We start from the raw sequence: 19,683 nt of genomic DNA on the forward strand, positions 1-19,683 counted from the left end.
GGCCAGGCCCGGGGGAAGCCGCGGAGCCTCTGTGACGCCGCCTGGGCCAGCAGGGGCACACCTGGGGGGTGCTAATGATGTCACAAGGGCCGCTTGTGAGATCAGGAAGCTCCAGCGCCTCACCCTTCAGGCCCAATTGGCCTTCCCCATTGGCCCTTGGAAAAAGGTAGAGCATGTGACCGACGACTTTGGAAAGCTCCTGTCAACAGACATCGTGGCCACATGTTCAAAAAGGCTGAAAACTCCACCACCATCACATTGGGTGGCATTTGTTACCTCTAGGATCCATGGTGCCCCTTCTTCTGAAAATACAACCCTTGGCTTCAGGAAGGCTGGCCTTAAATACTGGGTGCTTTCTCCATCTTCTCGTGGAAAGCTAAGCCTTTGGCTGCAGGTGCGTGTTGGAATTGCTCTCACCTGTAGACCTGCACGTTTGAAAACACAACAGCCTAAGTAAGAGCTTCTAGGCCTTTCCTGCTCAGATGGGTGCTGAATCACTTCCCCGCGTGCTGGCAATGATGCCTTAGAGCAGTGGTTCTCAAGGTTTAGTGGGCATTGGGACCACCTGGCTTGATTGAAAACCAATTTGCCAAGCTCCACCCCAGAGTTTCTGATTCAGAATGTCTGGGGCAGTTGGAGAATTTGCATTTCTCACAAGTTCTCCAGAAATGTTGATGTTGCTGGGCCAGGGACCACACTTTAAGAACCACAGCTTTTGAGAGTCCTTTCATCTCTCTGACCAGCCTTCCTCTGGGATAGTGTGACTTCAGCTTACCTGGTCCTGAGAGCCACTGCAGATTCCTGCCCAGAAGTCTCCTGCATCAAAAATCTCTAGGCTGGGAATCTAGTTCTAATAAAGGTGACCCTGATCATGAAGCAAGTTTAGGAGACTCCGCTTTTGTACGTTGTTTGGATTAAACATTATGACTTCCTGCTTAGGGGAAACGGGAGCTTAAAGTATTGTCAACCTTTATACTTGGTTTTCTTTCCCACACTTCCTAACTCTGTCTGTTGGTTTTGGTGAATGAGTAAGTCAGTCTTAGACTGCAGGACACTTAATATTCAGTTTTTTGGTTTTTGTTTTCCCATGTTATGCTCTAGAACAGAAGACAGCAAACTATTGCCTGCAGGCCAAATTCAGCTGGCCACATGCTTTTGTATGACCAGTGAGCTAAGAATGGTTTTTACATTTTTAAAGGGTTGGAAAAATTGAAAGAATAATATTCCATGACAATGAAACTTATATAAAATTTAAATTTCAGTGTCTATAAATAAAGTTTTGAACTTTGCCAAAAAATTTGTGGAACTATTTCTGATTTTGCCTCTTAGCCCACACAAAAGCTTAAATATTTACTGTCTGACTTTTTACAGAGAAGTTTTCCAACCCCACCTCTAGAAACTCAACAAGGTAGATTCGAACAGGAGCAAAACTTATTGATTATTCTTAAGAACATTAGAGCACGAAGCTGCTCCTTGCCTCCTGGTAGGATGTCAGAGCTCTAAAGGAGAAGCCCGAGGGGACAAGACAGAGAGGTGGGAGCTATTGGAAGCCAAAGCAAAGCCTGCACACCATCCATCACCATTAACAGGGAACGTCAGATATTCCTTAGAGAGGAATTAACCTCTGTAAGAGATGTATAGAGGACACCAGCCTTTTCTTGACAGCTGCCTAAGCATTATCCATAAAATCTTCCAACAGAAGGATGACCATTCCTTACCCCTGCCATTCAAACTGCCCTGTGGGTAGCTGCGTTATCAACAATCCTGGCACTCCCTACTTTCCCCCATCCCTGCTCTCAACAGAGGGTGGAGATCTTGAAGGTGAAGATGGTGTGGATAGCCTCAACAATGCTATCTACAGAGCTAGTGGTAGACATTAGGGATAACCTACCCTCCTTGTTACACTTACTGATCATCTTTTGTTATGTCCAGCCAACTCTACCAAAACCCATCTAAACACCTCCCTAACCCTCTTAATCAAAATGTCCTTCCATGTGAACTGTTTGCTATCACTTGCTATGCACCAAACCCTTCTGGGTACTTTCTCATAAACTTTCTTCATCTACCTCTTAAAGCTGATATAAATCAATCATGCCCATTATTACAAATCAGAAAACTGAAGCTGGGAGGTAAACTCACTCAACATCACACAGCTAGTGAGTACTAGATCTGGGATTCAGATGGATCTTGGTCTTTATTTGCAAATTTTTCGACCCAAGAAAAGGACAAAGAAAAAAAATGGGTAAGCTGGATATCTTTGAGACCACTGCACAGTGTTTTAACTTAAAGTTTTACTTTTACTTCTTAACATGGCCATCTTTATTTAATAGTTTCCCCAAAAATTTTTTAGTAAAATTGACATTCTGTGGTGCTGCACAATTTTTATTCTGTGGCCTTACAACTCACCCAACACCAAATTCATTACTGTATACCCATCTGAAAAACTATGCTTTGTAGAACATTGATAAAAATCAGCTGGCCGGGCACAGTGGCTCATGCCTGTAATCCTAGCACTCTGGAAGGCTATGGCGGGCGGATCATTTGAGCTCAGGAGTTCTGAGACCAGCCTGAGCAAGAACAAGACCCCATCTCTACCAAAAAATTGGGAAAAAATTAGCTGGACAACTAAAAATATATAGAAAAAAGTAGCCAGCCATGGTGGTGCATGCCTGTAGTCTCAACTACTCGGGAGGCTGAGGCAGGAGGATTGCTTGAGCCCAGGAGTTTGAAGTCGCTGTGAGCTAGGCTGATGCCAAGGCACTCTAGCTTGGGCAACAAGGTGGGACTCTGTCTCAAAAAAAAAAAAATCAATAGTTATTCTTCTGAGTGCAAAGCATTTTAGCAAAACATGTCCTTTTAGCATCCTTAGCTATTTAAGATTGCTAAACTTTATTGGCATCAATAGAAGGCTAGCTCATTATAACACACAAATTAGGCTTCTACCATTCAATGATTCATTCATTCCATATATTTTTGTTTGTTTGTCTTTATTTGTTTGTATTTAGAGACAAGGCCTTCCTCTGTCACCCAGGCTGTAATGCAGTGGCTCACTCATGGCTCACTGCAACTTCAAATTCCTGGGCTCAAGCAATCCTCCCTCCTCAGCTTCCCAAGTAGCTGGGCCTATAGGCCCATGCCACAATGCTCGGCTAATTTTTTTATCTTTTGTAAAGATGAGGTCTTGCTATGTTGCCCAGGCTGGCTTGAACTCCTGGCCTCAAGTGATCCTCCTGCCTTGGTCAGCCTCCTAAAGTGCTGGGATCATTCCATATATTGATGAGCTAGGCACTGTGATGAATGATGGAGACAAGGGTCAGTGCCTTCAGGGAACTTAATCTAGAAAGAAACAGATAAACAAAATATTGTACAAATATATCATTATGAACTATGATGAGTGTCAAGATGGAAAAATTGGGGAATCTGCTGAATTCCATCAAATATTTAAGGAAGAAATAATACCTTTGGAAATACTCCTTTGGAAAAGAGAAGAGGAAGAAATACTTCCCAATTCATGTTATGAGGCCAGTATTACCGTGATTCCACAGCCAGACAAAATAGTCACTTGAAAACTACAGATCATACACATAAAAATTCTTTAAAAGAAAATATTAGCAAACTGAAACCAGCAACATATAAAAAGGATTATATACCATGACCAAGAGGCGTTTATCCCAAGGATACAAGGTAGTTTTTGCATTGAAAAATAACTAATGGAACATACCACATCCACAGAATAAAGACCAAAAACTACTTGATCTTCTCAATAATCAGAAAAGCATCTGACAAAATTCAACACTTGTTCTTGATAAAAATCCTCAACAAATTAGGAAAAAGGATTTTTCACAACCTGATAGAGGGCATCTCTAACAAAGCTACAACTACAATCATGCTCAGTGGTGAAAGATTGAATGCTTCCCCCCTGAAATGAAGAACAAGACGTCTTCTATCACTACTTCTATTCAACATTCCATTGGGGGTTCTTGCCAGTGAAATAAAAACAGAAATGAAATGAAAGACATTCTCATTAAAAAGACAGAAATAAAACTCTTTATTTACAGATGACATCCTATTCATAGAAAATCCTAGGAAATCTTTTTTAAAAAAACAACTACTAAAAACAAGAAATGAGGCCAGACCCGGTGGCTCATGCCTATAATCCTAGCACTCTGGGAGGCCGAGGCGGGAGGATCACTCAAAGGTCAGGAGTTCAAGACCAGCCTGAGCAAGAGTGAGACCCCCATCTCTACTAAAAATAGAAAGAAATTAGCTGGACAACTAAAAATATATAGAAAAAATTAGCTGGGCATGGTGGCGCATGCCTGTAGTCCCAGCTACTCGGAAGGCTGAGGCAGTAGGATTGCTTAAGCCCAGGAGTTTGAGGTTGCTGTGAGCTAGGCTGATGCCATGGCACTCCAGCCTGGGCAACAGAGCGAGAGTCTGTCTCCAAAAAAAAAAAAAAAAAAATGAGTTATGCAAGATGCAACATCAAATCTATTATACTTCTACATATAGACATATACATAAGGTTTCCTCCTGACTTCACCCCATATGCCTTTTCCCTTTGCTGCTTTTGCTGCATCCTTCCACTGTAATAAACCATAGCTGTATGTAAGTCCTCCTAGCAAATTACCAAGACTAAAAGTGGCCTTCAGGACCCCTAAACAATGTACAACATTAATAATCATTAAGTATATGCAAATTATAACCATAATGAGATTCCACTTTGCAGCCATTACCATGGCTATAATTCATCATTTTTTCTAAGGATATGAATAAAGTGGAGCCCTCATATATTGCTGGTAGGAATGTAAAATAGTACAGCCACATTAGAAAACACTGGCAGTTTCTTAAAATGTTAAATATCTACCTACCATATTTCCCAATAATTCCACTCTTAGGTATTTACACAAGAAAAATGAAAACATTTGCCAACACAAAAACTTTAATGTGAATGTTCATAGCAGCATTATCCATAAAAGCCTAAGAACTGGAAACAATCCTAATTTCCACCAACTGGTAAATAAACAAAATGTGGTAGTGTATACTCATACAATGGAATACTATTCAGCTATACTATAAAAATAAATGAACTAATACATGCTACAATAGGAATGAACTTCAGAAACCTTATGCTAAGAAAAAGAAGCTAGATACCAAAAAACTACATAGGATTCCATTTATATGAAATTTCTAGAGAAGGTAAATCTATAAGGACAGAAATCAGATCAATGGCTGCGTGAGTCTCAGGGCAGAAGCAGAGACTGAATGCAAACGTGGACAAGGGGACTTTCTGGCGGGTGGAAATAGTCTACAACAGCTGTGGTGATGGAACTCTACACTTACGTAAAATAGATGAATTTTATATTATGTAAATTGTACCTCAACAAAGCTTTTTTAAAAAAAAAACTCTTGCAAAAAGTTCATTTTAGGATTATTATCAAATTATTATTCCACTTTGAATAGTTTAGTCAAGATTTCTCTTGCTTCCAGATAAGGTAGCAGATCGAACACATGCATTTATCTTTCTCCAAAATCTCACCAAAATGACGGTAATGAGATGAGACAGCAAGGACAAAAATGAAATAAGAGATAATAAAATCAAGATTTGGGGAGCAGAAAAGCACAAGGAATAATGGCAACTGACTTAAATGAATCTCCAGCCAGTAGCAGGGAAAGCCAAGAAGGAACATTTTCACCACAGAACCTCCAAATGATTCAAGATGGGCAGCAACAGTGGAGGTAGAGATTGCGTTACACACAGGAGGACTGGCTGAAGAGCTGTTTAAGAAGCAATTAGACTCAAAGATCCCCTCCCAATTCCATGCAGCTGTGCAACTTCCCCTCTCTCACCTAAGACTAGCAGTTTTTATTCCCTGAAAGAGTAAAACAGAGGGTCTCTGGACTAGGGAAACACCAGAGACACTGAGGCCGGAGGTACCAGGTTATAAACAGAAGGATTAAGTAAAATTTGCCTACAAACTGAACATTAGCACCCTAGCTTTCTTCCCCCTCTCAGTAACCAGACTGCTGTTTGTTTCTACTCACCCCACCGAAGTAGGAGAATCCTGGGAGAATCTAACCAGCCAAAGACAACAGGTCTAAAGGTGCAGGCAACATTTCTTTGCGTTTCTTCAAAGAAATGGCCCAGCCACTTCAATGAACCACCTCATCTTCCAAAGCTACCCACAGGCTTTAAATAACTTTAAATAGGAGCAGACAACAAAGATCACTGGATAAGTGAGGCAGTTTCTAACATGAAAGAGAAAAATGAAAACAAAAGAAGATACGAGGAAAAGGAACTTGGAAGAAACCAAGACTAAACAGGAGATGAAAACTTTTTTTTAATGTTACTATCATCCTCAGAGACATCAAGAAAGATATTTAATCCAAGAAAATAATTTTCTATTTTTAAAAAAGCACAATTATAATAAGAAATAGTCTGTGGAAATTAAAAATATGATACCAAAATGTAAAATTCCAAAGAAGATTTGGAAGATTAAAATGAGAAAAATCGCCAGCAATTCGCCAAAATGACGAACACAAAGGGAAAGAGGAGAGGTACCCGATACATGTTCTCTAGGCCTTTTAGAAAACATGGAGTTGTTCCTTTGGCCACATACATGCGAATCTACAAGAAAGGTGATATTGTAGACATCAAGGGAATGGGTACTGTTCAGAAAGGCATGCCCCACAAGTGTTACCACGGTAAAACTGGAAGAGTCTACAGTGTTACCCAGAATGCTGTTGGAATTGTTGTGAACAAACAAGTTAAGGGCAAGATTCTTGCCAAGAGGATTAATGTGCGTATTAAGCACTCTAAGAACCGAGATAGCTTCCTGAAACGTGTGAAGGAAAATGATCAGAAAAAGAAGGAAGCCAAAGAGAAAGGTACCTGGGTTCAACCGAAGCGCCAGCCTGCTCCACCCAGAGAAGCACACTTTGTGAGAACCAATGGAAAGGAGCCCAAGCTGCTGGAACCTAGTCCCTACGAATTCATGGCATAATAGGTGTCTCACAGTTTGTGAGAAGCAGTGGAGAGGAGCCTGAGGTGCTGGGACCAGATCCATGCATAGCACACTTTGTAAGAAGCATAAGAAAAGGAACTTGAGCCTTGTTGGACTCTATGCCCTGTGAGTTCATGGCATAGGAGACAAAACTAATAAAAGCCGTTAGACTCAAAAAAAAAAAAAAAAAAAAAAAGATGAGAAAAATCTCCTGAAAAGTAAAGCAAAAAGACAGAAAATAAGTAAAGGAAAATAAGAATATTAGAGGAGAGTCCATGAAATCCAATATCCAGCTCACTGGAGTATTCCTATGCAAGAATAGACAGAATGAAAGAACTATATCATCAAAAAATTCAAGAACATATTTCAGAATTAAAGTACATGGTTTCCAGATTGAAAGACACATTGGAGAGTCCAGCACAATGAAAATTGAGGCTCAAAAATGACAATTATGACTAAGCTTCAGAACACCAGAAATAATGAGAAAATTGAATATGTTTTTAGAGGAAAAAATTAGGTCAAATACAAAGAAGCAGGCATCAGACTCATTAGAAGCTAAAAGACAATGGAGCAATTGAGCAATGCCTCCAAGACTCTGAGGGAAAATTATTTCCAACCAATCACGTGGGAGGGTGAAAGCAAAGACATTTTCAGACATGCTGAGAAGGAGTCAGATACCCTGCAGGCAGTTAGGGCAGGAGTCAGAAGAAGGCCAACAGGATAAAAAACCGTCACAAGAATGTGAACATACTTAGCTAAGATAAATGTAACCAATAGGGCCCTTTAGTTATTTTACTTTAGCTATAACATCTTTATCTAAGGTAAAAGGAGGAATTTCTTTAATTGGGACATGCACACAGTTGAGGTGACACTGTCCCTGAATAAACTACCATCATTAACATAGTAAAAATCACACCCACTATTGCCATTACAGTTTACAAATGCCATGACAACTCCCAGAAGTTACCCTATATGTTTTAGGAAGAGGAGGAACCCTCGATTCCAGGAATTCTCCACCCCTTTCTCGGAAAACCATAAATATCCCGCCCCCAGTTTAGCATAGCATTAAGATTAGAAATAAAAGAACAGACCCTAACCCTGGGGGCACCATTCCTTCTTGGATCAGTACACTTTCTACCATTTTTGAGAGTGTACTATAGTCTCTATACTTTGTCTTTAATAAATGTCTCTGTTTCACGTGTGACCCTACGACTGAATTATTTCCTACACAGAGGTCAAGGACCCTCTCTGCCGGCAAGGCCTGCCCCGGTATCAATGCAATGTCTTGACATTTTTACTGCCCTCATACTTTTTATCAGGAAGCTATTGGAACATGTGTCCCACCAAATCAGTTAATAAGCCAAAAATGAGGAAGACATGGGATCAAGCTAAAAGAGTACCTAAGTAAAAAGAATGGGGAAGGGAAATCCCAGCACCATGATGAAAGGAGATCAAAGCAACTGTGAAGTAGATCCAAAAGCTCCAGAAGAGATGTCACCAAGGCAATGAAATCGAATATATTGAAAGACTCTGCAATACTATTTTGTATCATGGCATTTAACTGTATATTTCCATAAATTAGAGCACGGACCATTTTTGAACTTCTTTTCCTGCATACATGTTAACTCAGTGCCCTACACATAGTAGGCATTCAAATATTTTTTTGAATGAATGGAAGAATGGAATACTTGGATTTGTACAATATAGGATACCCTCTGAAAAGGGCTATACAGTAGATATGAAATATCCAAACTCAGGAGGCCTCAGTATCCTGATGTTTCTGATTCATTGTGAATGAATGATACTGAATGACACTGATTGATTCATCTACTTGAAAACCCAGAGCAGAATCACATGCGTTTAGGGAGGCAGTGTGGTCTACTGTCAGGCAAGTGGACTGCAGTCAGACTGTATGAATCCAAGTTATATTTCATCATTTAATAACTGTGTAACTTGGTCAAGTTATTTAACCTAACCTTTGATTTCCTCACTTGAAAATAGGGTTATGAATTCATAGGGTTATTGTGAGGATGGAGCTAATATATGGGGTTCCATATTATAGTTTCCTCAAGCTTTAGAATTCTAATTATAAATTCTCAAATCTGAGATTACGGGAAAAGCAGATGTGAGAAAGGAGCTTGCCTCTACATGCAATCAGCACTAACTGGAAGTTAGGGAATCCTTTTGGAGGGATTTGCCACCATCTAGCTATGTAGCACCGGCCAATCACTTAACTTCTCAAAGTCTCACTGTCTGCACAATTTACATATGTCTTGCCCTTGCACTAAAGGCCAGGGAATCTGCGGAGGTCTAAGTGAGCTGAGAAGCTAGGCCTTCCCTCCACTTCAGCTGTCTGTCGCCCCCTGCAGAAAACCACCCAAGCACATCTCGCTCTTAAAGCGGGTTCGGGTTGGGGTTGGGTTTTTTTGGCCACGAGAGGGCAGCATTCTCTCGGCCGACCATAATTGTACCCCTTGCACCCGTAAACTCGGCTTAAATAGAACAAAATATCAGCGTTCTTGGGTTTCCTTTCCATTTTATCTGTCGCGGGGCCCCTGTTGGGTTACATTAAAATAGCAGGGATCATCAAAGCTCGTAGGGCAGAGACAGGCAAGGAGGGGAGTTCTCGCGAGATCGCCGCCGGAAGTGGGTGGCGGCGGGGACGCAGCGGCTTATCTCTCCGGAAGGCGAGTGCTTCTGAGCTGTTGCAGTCGGCTGCATCCGGCGCTTGGCTCTGAGGGAGAGGTAGCTACGCCGCGGCCTTTCCAGCCCAGAGCTCGCGCTCTCGGCTTCCCTGACTGCACAGCTGCGCGGCGGCGCTGACCGAAGCCCAGCTTGCGGAGCCCCCCGCAGCCCCCGACCCCTCCCTCGGCGCTGCAGTTAGGCCGCGCCCTCAGGCCCAGTCTGCGGCGGCCCCGGCGGGTGATGCCAAATACAGCCATGAAGAAAAAGGTGCTGTTGATGGGGAAGAGCGGGTCGGGGAAGACCAGCATGAGGTCGATTATCTTTGCAAATTATATTGCTCGCGACACCCGGCGCCTGGGTGCCACTATAGATGTGGAGCACTCCCACGTCCGATTCCTGGGGAACCTGGTGCTGAACTTGTGGGACTGTGGCGGTCAGGACACCTTCATGGAAAATTACTTCACCAGCCAGCGAGACAATATCTTCCGTAATGTTGAGGTTTTGATTTACGTGTTTGACGTCGAGAGCCGCGAATTAGAAAAGGACATGCATTATTACCAGTCGTGTCTGGAGGCCATCCTCCAGAATTCTCCTGATGCCAAAATCTTCTGCCTGGTGCACAAAATGGATCTGGTTCAGGAGGATCAGCGTGACCTGATTTTTAAAGAGCGAGAGGAAGACCTGAGGCGTTTATCTCGCCCGCTGGAGTGTGCTTGTTTTCGAACATCCATCTGGGATGAAACGCTCTACAAAGCCTGGTCCAGTATTGTCTATCAGCTGATTCCCAACGTTCAGCAGCTGGAGATGAACCTAAGGAATTTTGCCCAAATAATTGAGGCCGATGAAGTTCTGCTGTTCGAAAGAGCTACGTTCTTGGTGATTTCCCATTACCAGTGCAAAGAGCAGCGTGACGTCCACCGATTTGAGAAGATCAGCAACATCATCAAGCAGTTCAAGCTGAGCTGCAGTAAGTTGGCCGCTTCTTTCCAGAGCATGGAAGTTAGGAATTCTAACTTCGCTGCTTTCATCGACATCTTCACATCAAACACGTATGTGATGGTTGTTATGTCAGATCCATCGATCCCTTCTGCAGCTACTCTGATCAACATTCGCAATGCCAGGAAACACTTTGAGAAGCTGGAGAGAGTGGATGGCCCCAAGCATAGTCTCCTTATGCGTTGAATATTGCCAAATGCTCTTTCTGAAAATGCTAAATTGCCTTTTTTTGTTTTTGCATCCTTTATTTTTAATATTCATAATGTCGTGTGCTTAAAAGTGGGCTTTGAAATGTGTGCTGCTTTACTTCCATCTCTCTCTTTCCTACTCCCCAGTCTTTAAACATTGGACGCTATTTACTCAGCTATCCAGTAGAGCTTCCAGATGGCCTTTCTGAAAAGTCGGTATGGTGTAACACTAAAGTAGGTGGTTTGTGTGTGTTCTGATTACCTGGTTATAATAGATATGCACATCAAAGCCTTTACCAATATCTTTCTGTATTCCTTATCAGATTGCAAAGATGGAATGTTACTATTTTATGAGCAAGGTATTAAAATGCATTTATAAATTCTTCTTGGCTTCAATCATGAATAAACGTATTAGTAATTTAAAACATGGTCTTATTTGAAATAATTTGAAGGTGCTTCATATGTAAATCCAAAGATTCTAACTGCCCACAAGAATTGCTTAACTGGCAGGTTGGATTTTGTGCTTGTGGCCCTCCTGACTTCAGTGATATTTGATAGCTATAGCAGAGTGGTTAAGAGTATGGACTCTGCAGCTAGACCACCTTTGAGTTAGTATTCTGGTCCCTTCACTTACTGGCGCTGTGAACATGGGCAAAATACTTAATTTTACTGTGCTTGTTTTCCCATTTGTAAAATGTGGGTAAGAATACCACTAGTCCATAGGATTGTTAAAAGGATTAAATTAAAACATAGCATTCAGGAATGGTGCCAAGCACATGCTGGGTACTATGCAAGTGTTGGCTATCATTACCACCTACTGAGCCATTCTTTCCTCAAATTACCGTATGTGAAGCCTGGCTAAATATCTGAGCCCTTACTAAATGCCAGGTATTCTTAAGTACTTGATGTGCATCTATCTTATTTAATCCTTACAACCTATGAGGTAGGTTACTTTTCTCTCTTAATGGATGAGAAAACTGGTGTGACCTAATACTAAGGCCGTGCAGCTAAACCTAGACAGTCTGACTACAGACTCTCCCCTTCTATCCATTACACCCCCACTATTTCCTCCATTGACAGAAAAATTAATCATAAAAATTCTAGCTTTTTAGAGGTAGATTATCCCTTCATATTAATTCCAGATTTACATACTGAGGAAGCTGAAGCCCAGCAACTTAAGTGACTTCTGTCAAGGAATAGTGTTTAACTCACTTTGGGTAAGATCACTTTCCCGTTTTTATCTATCTAGAAATTACATAATATTGAATCAGATTCTTAGATTACCTACTTTTGGGGAAGGATTTTGGGGTTCCTAATTTGGATTGGCAATGTGGTATAGTGAAATCAGAAAACAGACCTAAAATGTCCCATTCCAGTTCTAGCAATAGCTACCTCATAGATTGTTTTAAATGAAACCTAAGTATTTTACAGCCAAGAGACCTCTGATAACTCAGAGCCTCTCATTTTACAGATGAGGCAGTATCTTTCTATAGACAGTAAATATAAGTGATAGGGCTTTAGAATTTCTAAGGCATTGTAAAGTTATTTAAAATTTATTAAACTCTTTCTAGCAGCAGATGTGGATAGGGTCCCTACCCATAAAAAGCAAGATACTATTCACATGTAAGCTATAAAAATCATCTCATTAGAGCCATCGGCAATAACTTAATACAAAGACTCCAAATGAGAAAACCCTGCCAATCATTTTAAAATATTACATGTAGTAAACCTAGTAATTAAAATGGCAGTAACAAAATATTCTTACCTGAATCACTGAACCTCTCAAATTTCTTTTGTTGATCAAGTTATTAGTATATCTTTGTATATGATTTTATGGTCTGCAGGGGCATAGTTCTTTTTGATATTAAATAAGAAATTCCAGAGCCAGACGGTATATTAAATATTTATTCAAGACAATGTTATGTAAAACATATTTACAAATAGTCCCATAGAAGACTCACAAATATTTTAAACTTAGGCTGCACACTTGCCATTCACGGTGCATAAGGAAAAAGGTGATCTCTAGAGCAACTATGTAACACAAAAGAGAATTTTACTTCAGCAAATACCTTCTTTACACTGAGGAAAATGTCCTTAAACATTTTAATTTTAGTATACTCAGAGAAGGAAAAGAATAGTCTGTATAATTTTTTATACAGGCCTCAAGAATTCCTGTATTTCAGAATTCAAGATTACAAGGAGCTGTAAGGCCACTGCACTCCAGCCTGGGCAACAGTGAGACTCTCTTAAAAAAAAAAAAAAAAAAAAAAAATTCCTGTTTCTCCTTTAGATAAAATTGACTTCGTAGTTTCATGGTTAAGAAACACATGGTAAAGAAAAGGTTTCAAAACACTTGTACGGTACTTTGGTCTTCAGTTAAATTCCCCCCAAATATTTTTCTTTAACTTCAACTATTCTTTATTCCACTTGGTAACATTTTTCATGTTTAGCAATATTACATGTTTGTCCTCTTTAAACATTTAAAATGATCAGAACATTTTACCATTATCTCAAGTTTCAAGATGATGTATGTAGAAGTCAGTTTACATACGTTTATATCTTACAAATAGTGAATAAAACAAAATGCATTCCATATAATCTGAATGTAATGAGAAAAAATACTTTAAAACAAATTAGCCTTCTTTACCATTACTTTATCATGTAGGAGGCAAACAAAACAATTCTAATACTTAAATATTTGCTAAAGGTGACACAGCCCTTGGGATATATGTATGTTTGTGGATACATACACCCTATACACATCTATGCATAGGTAAATTATGTATGTATGTATATAATGGGTATAACTGGGGAGATCACATATATCCTTGAAAAAAGATATAATAAAAACAATTAGTAAAATATTAAATGAATAAAAACAGTTAAGATAAACTACAGAAGATTTCAGAGAAGGGATAGGCACATGGAAATGGAAAGGATAGATTAAGACTTCAAGGTAGAAGTAAGACTTTTTCTGAGCCTTAAAAGAGAGCTATAATTGTGATAAGCTACAAGGGAAAGGTAAGGTATTCCAGCCCAGCTTCAAGAGAACTGTAAATCAAGATTTCTAAGTACCCACGCTCAATGAAGCATTTCAGTAAATGGGAGATCACAGTGGAAAAGGGAATAGAGGAAATCTGTGTAGAGGACTTTACATGCCTTTAAATTTGAACTCTTCTAGGATTATCAATGAACCATTAATGGAATTTTAAGCAAGGAAGTGACCCAATCAAAAGTTTCTTAAGATCAAAAGGCAACTGCGCAGGAGACACTAGATAGGGAAGAGGCTGAAGGCAAAAAGTTGTAATCACAGTGGTTTAGGAGAAGGAAGTGAGATTTGAGATACTGTTTATGGTGCTGGCATAGGAAGGGCAGAAAAGAATTATCAGGAACTTTCAGCCTATCACAGGTATAACTCACATAACATTATGATTTCTGTAAATCCACAATGTCCAGAGACACTTTGATCTTTTGATTCTCACTAATTAAGGGATTCCCACGCTTTATTGATGAACTTGAGTTTCCCTACCAGATAGTTAACGACCACAGTATATATGCAACAGTGTACCTGCTTCTTTAAGGTACCATAGGGTTAAATGTGAACCTCTATACCTTAGCACTAGTTATCAAAACTTTTTATTAAGCCTAAGAATTACCAGGGAAGCATATTTAAAATGCAGATACCTAATCCCCTTTTTAGACTTGCATTTTTAAAGATGCATCCCAGATGATCCTATCACAATGGTCCTTAAGTCCATCTTAGGTCATTCACTGTAAAATAGGTATAATTGCTATCTTACAGAGTCATAACAATTAAATGAAATAATACGCATTACTTATCTAGCAATGGCCCTGATACCTTGCAGATGCCTTACCTCCTCCCTAAAATGCAAATTTTAGATTTATAGATACTGAGTTTTCTTAAAGCAGACTAAAGAATGTTTTCCCAATACACCTGCAGAGTCCCTAATTTGTTGTATTAACTAATAAACATAGCACCTTAGGAGAGGCTTTCCTTCCTTCCTCTTCCATTGCAAAGAAGATAGTTATATGTGCTTTCTTCTGTTTGTTTGTTTTTTTTTCCCCACAAAAAGACTGGTCTTCAAACTGGGATAGGACAAACAATTTAAAGAGAGAAAGGCCCAAGTTAAGTGAAAAGAGATGAACTATTAAACCCATCTACTTCCACAACTCTCCCCTCCCTATTTTCTCCTCTCCTTGCCAGTTCCTTGGGAGCTCATAGACAAGGTTTTAATGGTTGCCAGCTGGCGCTCTACAGAGGGCACTGTAGGCGTTATAACCCTTGCAGTGCGTGTTCCATTCCTCCTGGTTCACAAAAGGTGATGGCATGTGTTCAGTTGGATACTAGAGACAAGCCTTTTTCTGGGCCAGGGTACCTGAAGGAGTGAGGCAGAAGACTGTACAAGCATGACAAGTTATTTAACCCTAAGTTCAATTTTCTCAAGTTATATTAGTGATATTCTGTAGGCACGGGGCACTTTGATGGGGTTTGAGCAAATCAAAACTAGTTCCTTTCCCAAGAGGAGTACCCCTATCCATCCCCCAAAAAAACCAACAACAATAAAACAGACTAATGAATTTTTAGTTTATATTTTCGTTAAAATATAAAACTAAGATTAAATTCTCAAAGTCTAAATTAGACTAAATATGTTATACAACCCACTGAATGGATTTACAGTTTGACAGTATTCCTTCAAAGTGTCTAGTCATCTTTTTCCATCTTTTTCCTTTTTCAAAAACCATTCTGCCCCAGTCTTCACTTATCATCACATGCACTTTATTCCATCAAACATCATTTCTCAGGATCAATCTACTTGAACAATTAAGCCTGTTTAGTTTTCCCAGTCTTAAAATTTGTCATCTTGACTACACATCCCAAGGCACTACTTTTCTCACTTTTTCTGGTTAGTACCATAATGTTCCATAATAAAACAATAAAAGTTGTATGTTTCTCTAAAATGGAACATCAGTATATTTGATGGCTATTGTATCAACCACTTAGTGAAAGTACAACTACTCATCCTTATGTTAGTTAACTGAAATTATAACATAATAAGTCAGTCAAACTATTACTTTTGTCATTTACTTAATGCTTACAAAATTCACGAAATTGAAATGGCTTCCCATAACTTGACAGTTGCTTTCCAAATACTTCACATTCAACCCCGTACCCTTACAAAGAGAAAAAACCCAAACATACTTTCATACCTAAAAACATTACAGGAGGTTAAAAGGTATTTAGAATTTTTAAACCTTGAAAAAAAGTATTACACTTCCAACATGTATTTAAATTATAAATCAGTTTCTACCCAGTGACACTGCTTCAATTTAAGTGCATCATAGTTAAATTAACTGGGTACTGCTTCATCTTGTCAAGTCAGATGGAGATTCTGTTGCATGAAGGCTCTTATTCAAGATGTCTCCTTCTACAAAATTGATATTTTTTAAAAAAAGAGAGGATAAGCAATTACCAATAAAAATAAATAGGACAGATTCCAAGTAGCAGCAAATGTCAGCCTTAAGGGGAAAAAAAGGTTCATAGTCATGAAAATACTCAACTATGATAAAATTACTATTATTCTCACTAAAATACCCTCTTTCTCCAGAGACCAATATATTCCTCCTAAGATATACCAGTGTTTATCACAGGCAAATCAAAGTCATATATAATGAATCTGTATCACTAGGTCCTTATCTGTCCTAACATGCTATAAGAGCAATTTTTTTAAGTCTTTATGATGAAAAATACAAAAGTGAAGATAATTATGATTAACCCAATGTATCTACCACCCAGCTTCAATAATTATTAACTGTTATGGGTTGAATTGTGTGCCCTAAAAAGGTATGTTGACATTCTAATCCCAGTACCTCAGAATGTGACCTTATTTGAAAATATGGTCATTACAGATATAATTAGCAAAGATGAAGTTATATTGGAGTAGGGTCGGCCTGTAACTTAACTAATATGACTGTGTCCTTATAAGAAGATACACAGACACACAAGGGAAGAATGCCATAAGAGGGAGGCAAAGATTAGAGTTATGCTGTCACAAGCCAAGGAATGTCTGGTGCTACCAGAGGCTAGAAGAGGCAAAGAAGGATACTCTTCAAAGTGGCTTCACAGGAAACAGACCTGCCAACATGCTGAGTTTAGACTTCTAGCCTCTAGAACTTGCTCTCTCCAGAGACAGTAAACTTCTATTGTTTTAAGTGGCCCAGTTTGTGGTACTTTGTTATGGTAGCTCTAGGAAACCAATACACTGACCAACCATGTTTTGTTTCTGCTCTCCGCCTCCCACCAAATTTATTTCAAAGAAAATTGCAAATACATCATTACAACAGTGATATTTAAAACTGTATTTCTGGCCGGGCATGGTGGCTCACACCTGTACTCTTAGCATTCTGGGAGGCTGAGGCAGGAGGATTGCTTGAGCTCAGGAGTTCGAGACTAGCCAGACCGAAAGTGAGACCCCCTCTCTACGAAAAGGCAAGGAAAAAAAAAAAAAAACCCAGCAGGGCGTTGTGGCCGCACCTGTAGTCCCAGCTACCCAAGAGGCTGAGGCAGAAGGATCACTCAGAGCCCAGGAGTGAGAGATTGCAGTGACAATAGCACCACTGCACTCTACCCAGGGTCAAGTGACACTCTGTCTCAACAAAAACAAATAAAAAAAAAAAAAAATCCTGTTATTTCTCAAGTTTTTTAAAGCCACCTTCCACTGGAGAAGAGGATTTCGATGAGATTTACTTTCAGTAGTTTGTATTACAAAAGCAGCAAGTTTCAGGTTTGGGTTTTTTTTCCCCCCACCCCTAACCCAAACCAATTGTAAACTATATACATGTCAACAGAGATTCTGAAAGAAACCACAAAGTGAGGGATCATTCCTCTCATCTTAGATGAAGGAAAAAGGAGCGCATTTTGTCAAATTAATGACAAAGATCATACAGCATTCATTGTGTACTATTTTTATGAAAAGTTGAGAGAAAACTTCAACAGGTGAATATGTACAGGTCTAGCTAAATCTTACCTTTTAAATTAGGTAGAAGTTCTCCAAGACTACATGGCATTGTGGTCTTCAATCTTTGCTCCACTGGAGAAAACTTAATTAGTGGTGAAAGAGACTGTTTTCTTTGACCAAGAGACAGGCGTGAAGATGGTTTTGTATACTCAGTGTGCAAATCATGAGGGTCAAAAAAGTTAAACACATCATCTGTTTGTACATTTTGGAGAGTGGGGCTTAATTCTGGTTTGCATCTTTCAAGTGTTTCAGTATTAGAGAGGTAAGAGTCTTCCCTTTTCTTGGAAAGAGATTTCTTCACAGGCTTATATCTACTGCAAATAGCCTGAAAACTGAAGTTTGATTCTGGGGTAGTCTGTCTTTCTCCCACAACATCTTCTGAAAAAATGCCACTGTGCACAGGACTATTTGGTTCCAGTTTAAAATTGGCCTCTAAACTACTGGAGCTATTAAAACTTAGGGGACCAACTTCTTCTGGAAGAGTTTCATGTAATATGCCAAAATCAATATCCTTAAAACTCTTAGAACTAATATCACTTGGTATTTGAAAAGAGTCCCATAATGTAGTTTTATTTATGGAAGGTTTGTTTCTAGAAGCTTGTGAGTGGTCCAATATTATAATATGTTGTTCTTCAGTGCTGCTCATCACATCTAACCTACTGCCTGTGGCAGGTGAGAATGTCGCTATTTGGCTATTTTCTGAAAGCCTGGTTGGTAAAGCTGTACGTTCTAAATCTTGCTTGCAAATTATTTCCTTATTTAACAAATCTGACTGACTTTGTGTTGGTGGTTCACCTATGTGACTGGTCACCGTATATTTCTGAGGTACACACTTGCAATCTGAAACAAATTTCTCTTCAGGCAAATGAGATTGGCCAATATCTGACACAGTGGTTTCTAAGAAAAAACTGGCCATGCTAAGTTCTCTTTGATTATGCAATACTTCTCTATGTTCAGTATCCATTTGAATTGGTTCCTCACTTCTGTTATCTTCCATTTCAATAGCTTTTCTCCATGAGCTCCTGATTTCAGTTACTAATTAAAGGGGGGAAAACACAATTTATTAATATTCCCAAACATAGAGCATGTAATTAATCATTTCATTTCTAGTGCTAAAGATAAAGCTCCTGACTCAATCTATGTTCCGTATACATACTGGTTGGATGACAAGGCTCCACAATATAACAAACCTCAACAACATCAAAGAACTCCATCTCCAACTGATTGAACACAAGTAAACACATATAACAAAAGCTGTTCCTGCAATGTCCATCTACTTGTACACAGCACGTATAAATTACATGTATCAAAAAGACATTTTCTTGTCCATCTAGGCCAAGGACAGGCAAAATTTCCTGTGAAGGCCAGACAGTAATGTTTTAGGCTTTGCAGGCCATCTATTCTATCACAAAGACTCAACTCTGCCATTACAGCATGAAAATAGCCATAAACAATATCAACAAATGAGCAAGCTTGTGTTCAATACAATTTTATTTACAAAAACACACAGGACAAGGCCAGATTTGTCTCACAAGCTGTAGTTTGCCGACCACTGATCTAGGCTCTGTCTCATTATGACCAGTCAGCAGTAAAACAGAAATTATATTTAATCACTCAACAAAGATGATCTGCCTACATAAAGACATTAACATCAGAACTTTGTCTACATATATTATAGGTTATAGAAAAAAGTATTGGGCAGTTTGACGAATTTGGGAGGGGTAACGATCTGTGCACAAAGTTTTTGGCTGGTATTTCCGGTTGTTGACTGAG

At 39.4% G+C, this 19,683-nt stretch overlaps 3 protein-coding genes across 3 annotated transcripts in view; 2 read left to right on the forward strand and 1 right to left on the reverse strand.

Annotated features, from left to right (window-relative positions):
• The first annotated feature begins 6,527 nt into the window (after nt 1–6,527).
• On the forward strand, nt 6,528–7,046 carry LOC138387289 (large ribosomal subunit protein eL21-like). Its single transcript, XM_069474229.1, has one exon. It carries the CDS (start codon nt 6,531–6,533, stop codon nt 7,002–7,004), a length of 474 nt encoding a protein of 157 aa, XP_069330330.1. The 5' UTR covers nt 6,528–6,530; the 3' UTR covers nt 7,005–7,046.
• A 2,651-nt stretch (nt 7,047–9,697) lies between these two features.
• RRAGA (Ras related GTP binding A) lies at nt 9,698–11,298 on the forward strand. Its single transcript, XM_069474232.1, has one exon. It carries the CDS (start codon nt 9,930–9,932, stop codon nt 10,869–10,871), a length of 942 nt encoding a protein of 313 aa, XP_069330333.1. The 5' UTR covers nt 9,698–9,929; the 3' UTR covers nt 10,872–11,298.
• A 4,918-nt stretch (nt 11,299–16,216) lies between these two features.
• The window catches only part of HAUS6 (HAUS augmin like complex subunit 6), a 29,901-nt gene continuing 26,434 nt past the window's right edge, over nt 16,217–19,683 (reverse strand). The window contains exons 16-17 of the mRNA XM_069474233.1: nt 17,920–18,945; nt 16,217–16,320 (exon numbers count right to left, since the gene is read on the reverse strand). Of these exons, the coding sequence (XP_069330334.1) occupies nt 16,259–16,320; nt 17,920–18,945 (1,088 nt within the window). The 3' untranslated portion in view covers nt 16,217–16,258. The remainder of the gene's footprint in view (nt 16,321–17,919; nt 18,946–19,683) is intronic.

Source organism: Eulemur rufifrons, chromosome 7 (genome assembly GCF_041146395.1).
Source record: "Eulemur rufifrons isolate Redbay chromosome 7, OSU_ERuf_1, whole genome shotgun sequence".
NCBI classification, from domain to species: Eukaryota; Metazoa; Chordata; class Mammalia; order Primates; family Lemuridae; genus Eulemur; species Eulemur rufifrons.

Bases quoted from the DNA above. Each gene is read 5' to 3' on its own strand.
- LOC138387289 (XM_069474229.1), top strand. From the start codon at position 6,531: ATGACGAACACAAAGGGAAAGAGGAGAGGTACCCGATACATGTTCTCT.
- RRAGA (XM_069474232.1), top strand. From the start codon at position 9,930: ATGCCAAATACAGCCATGAAGAAAAAGGTGCTGTTGATGGGGAAGAGC.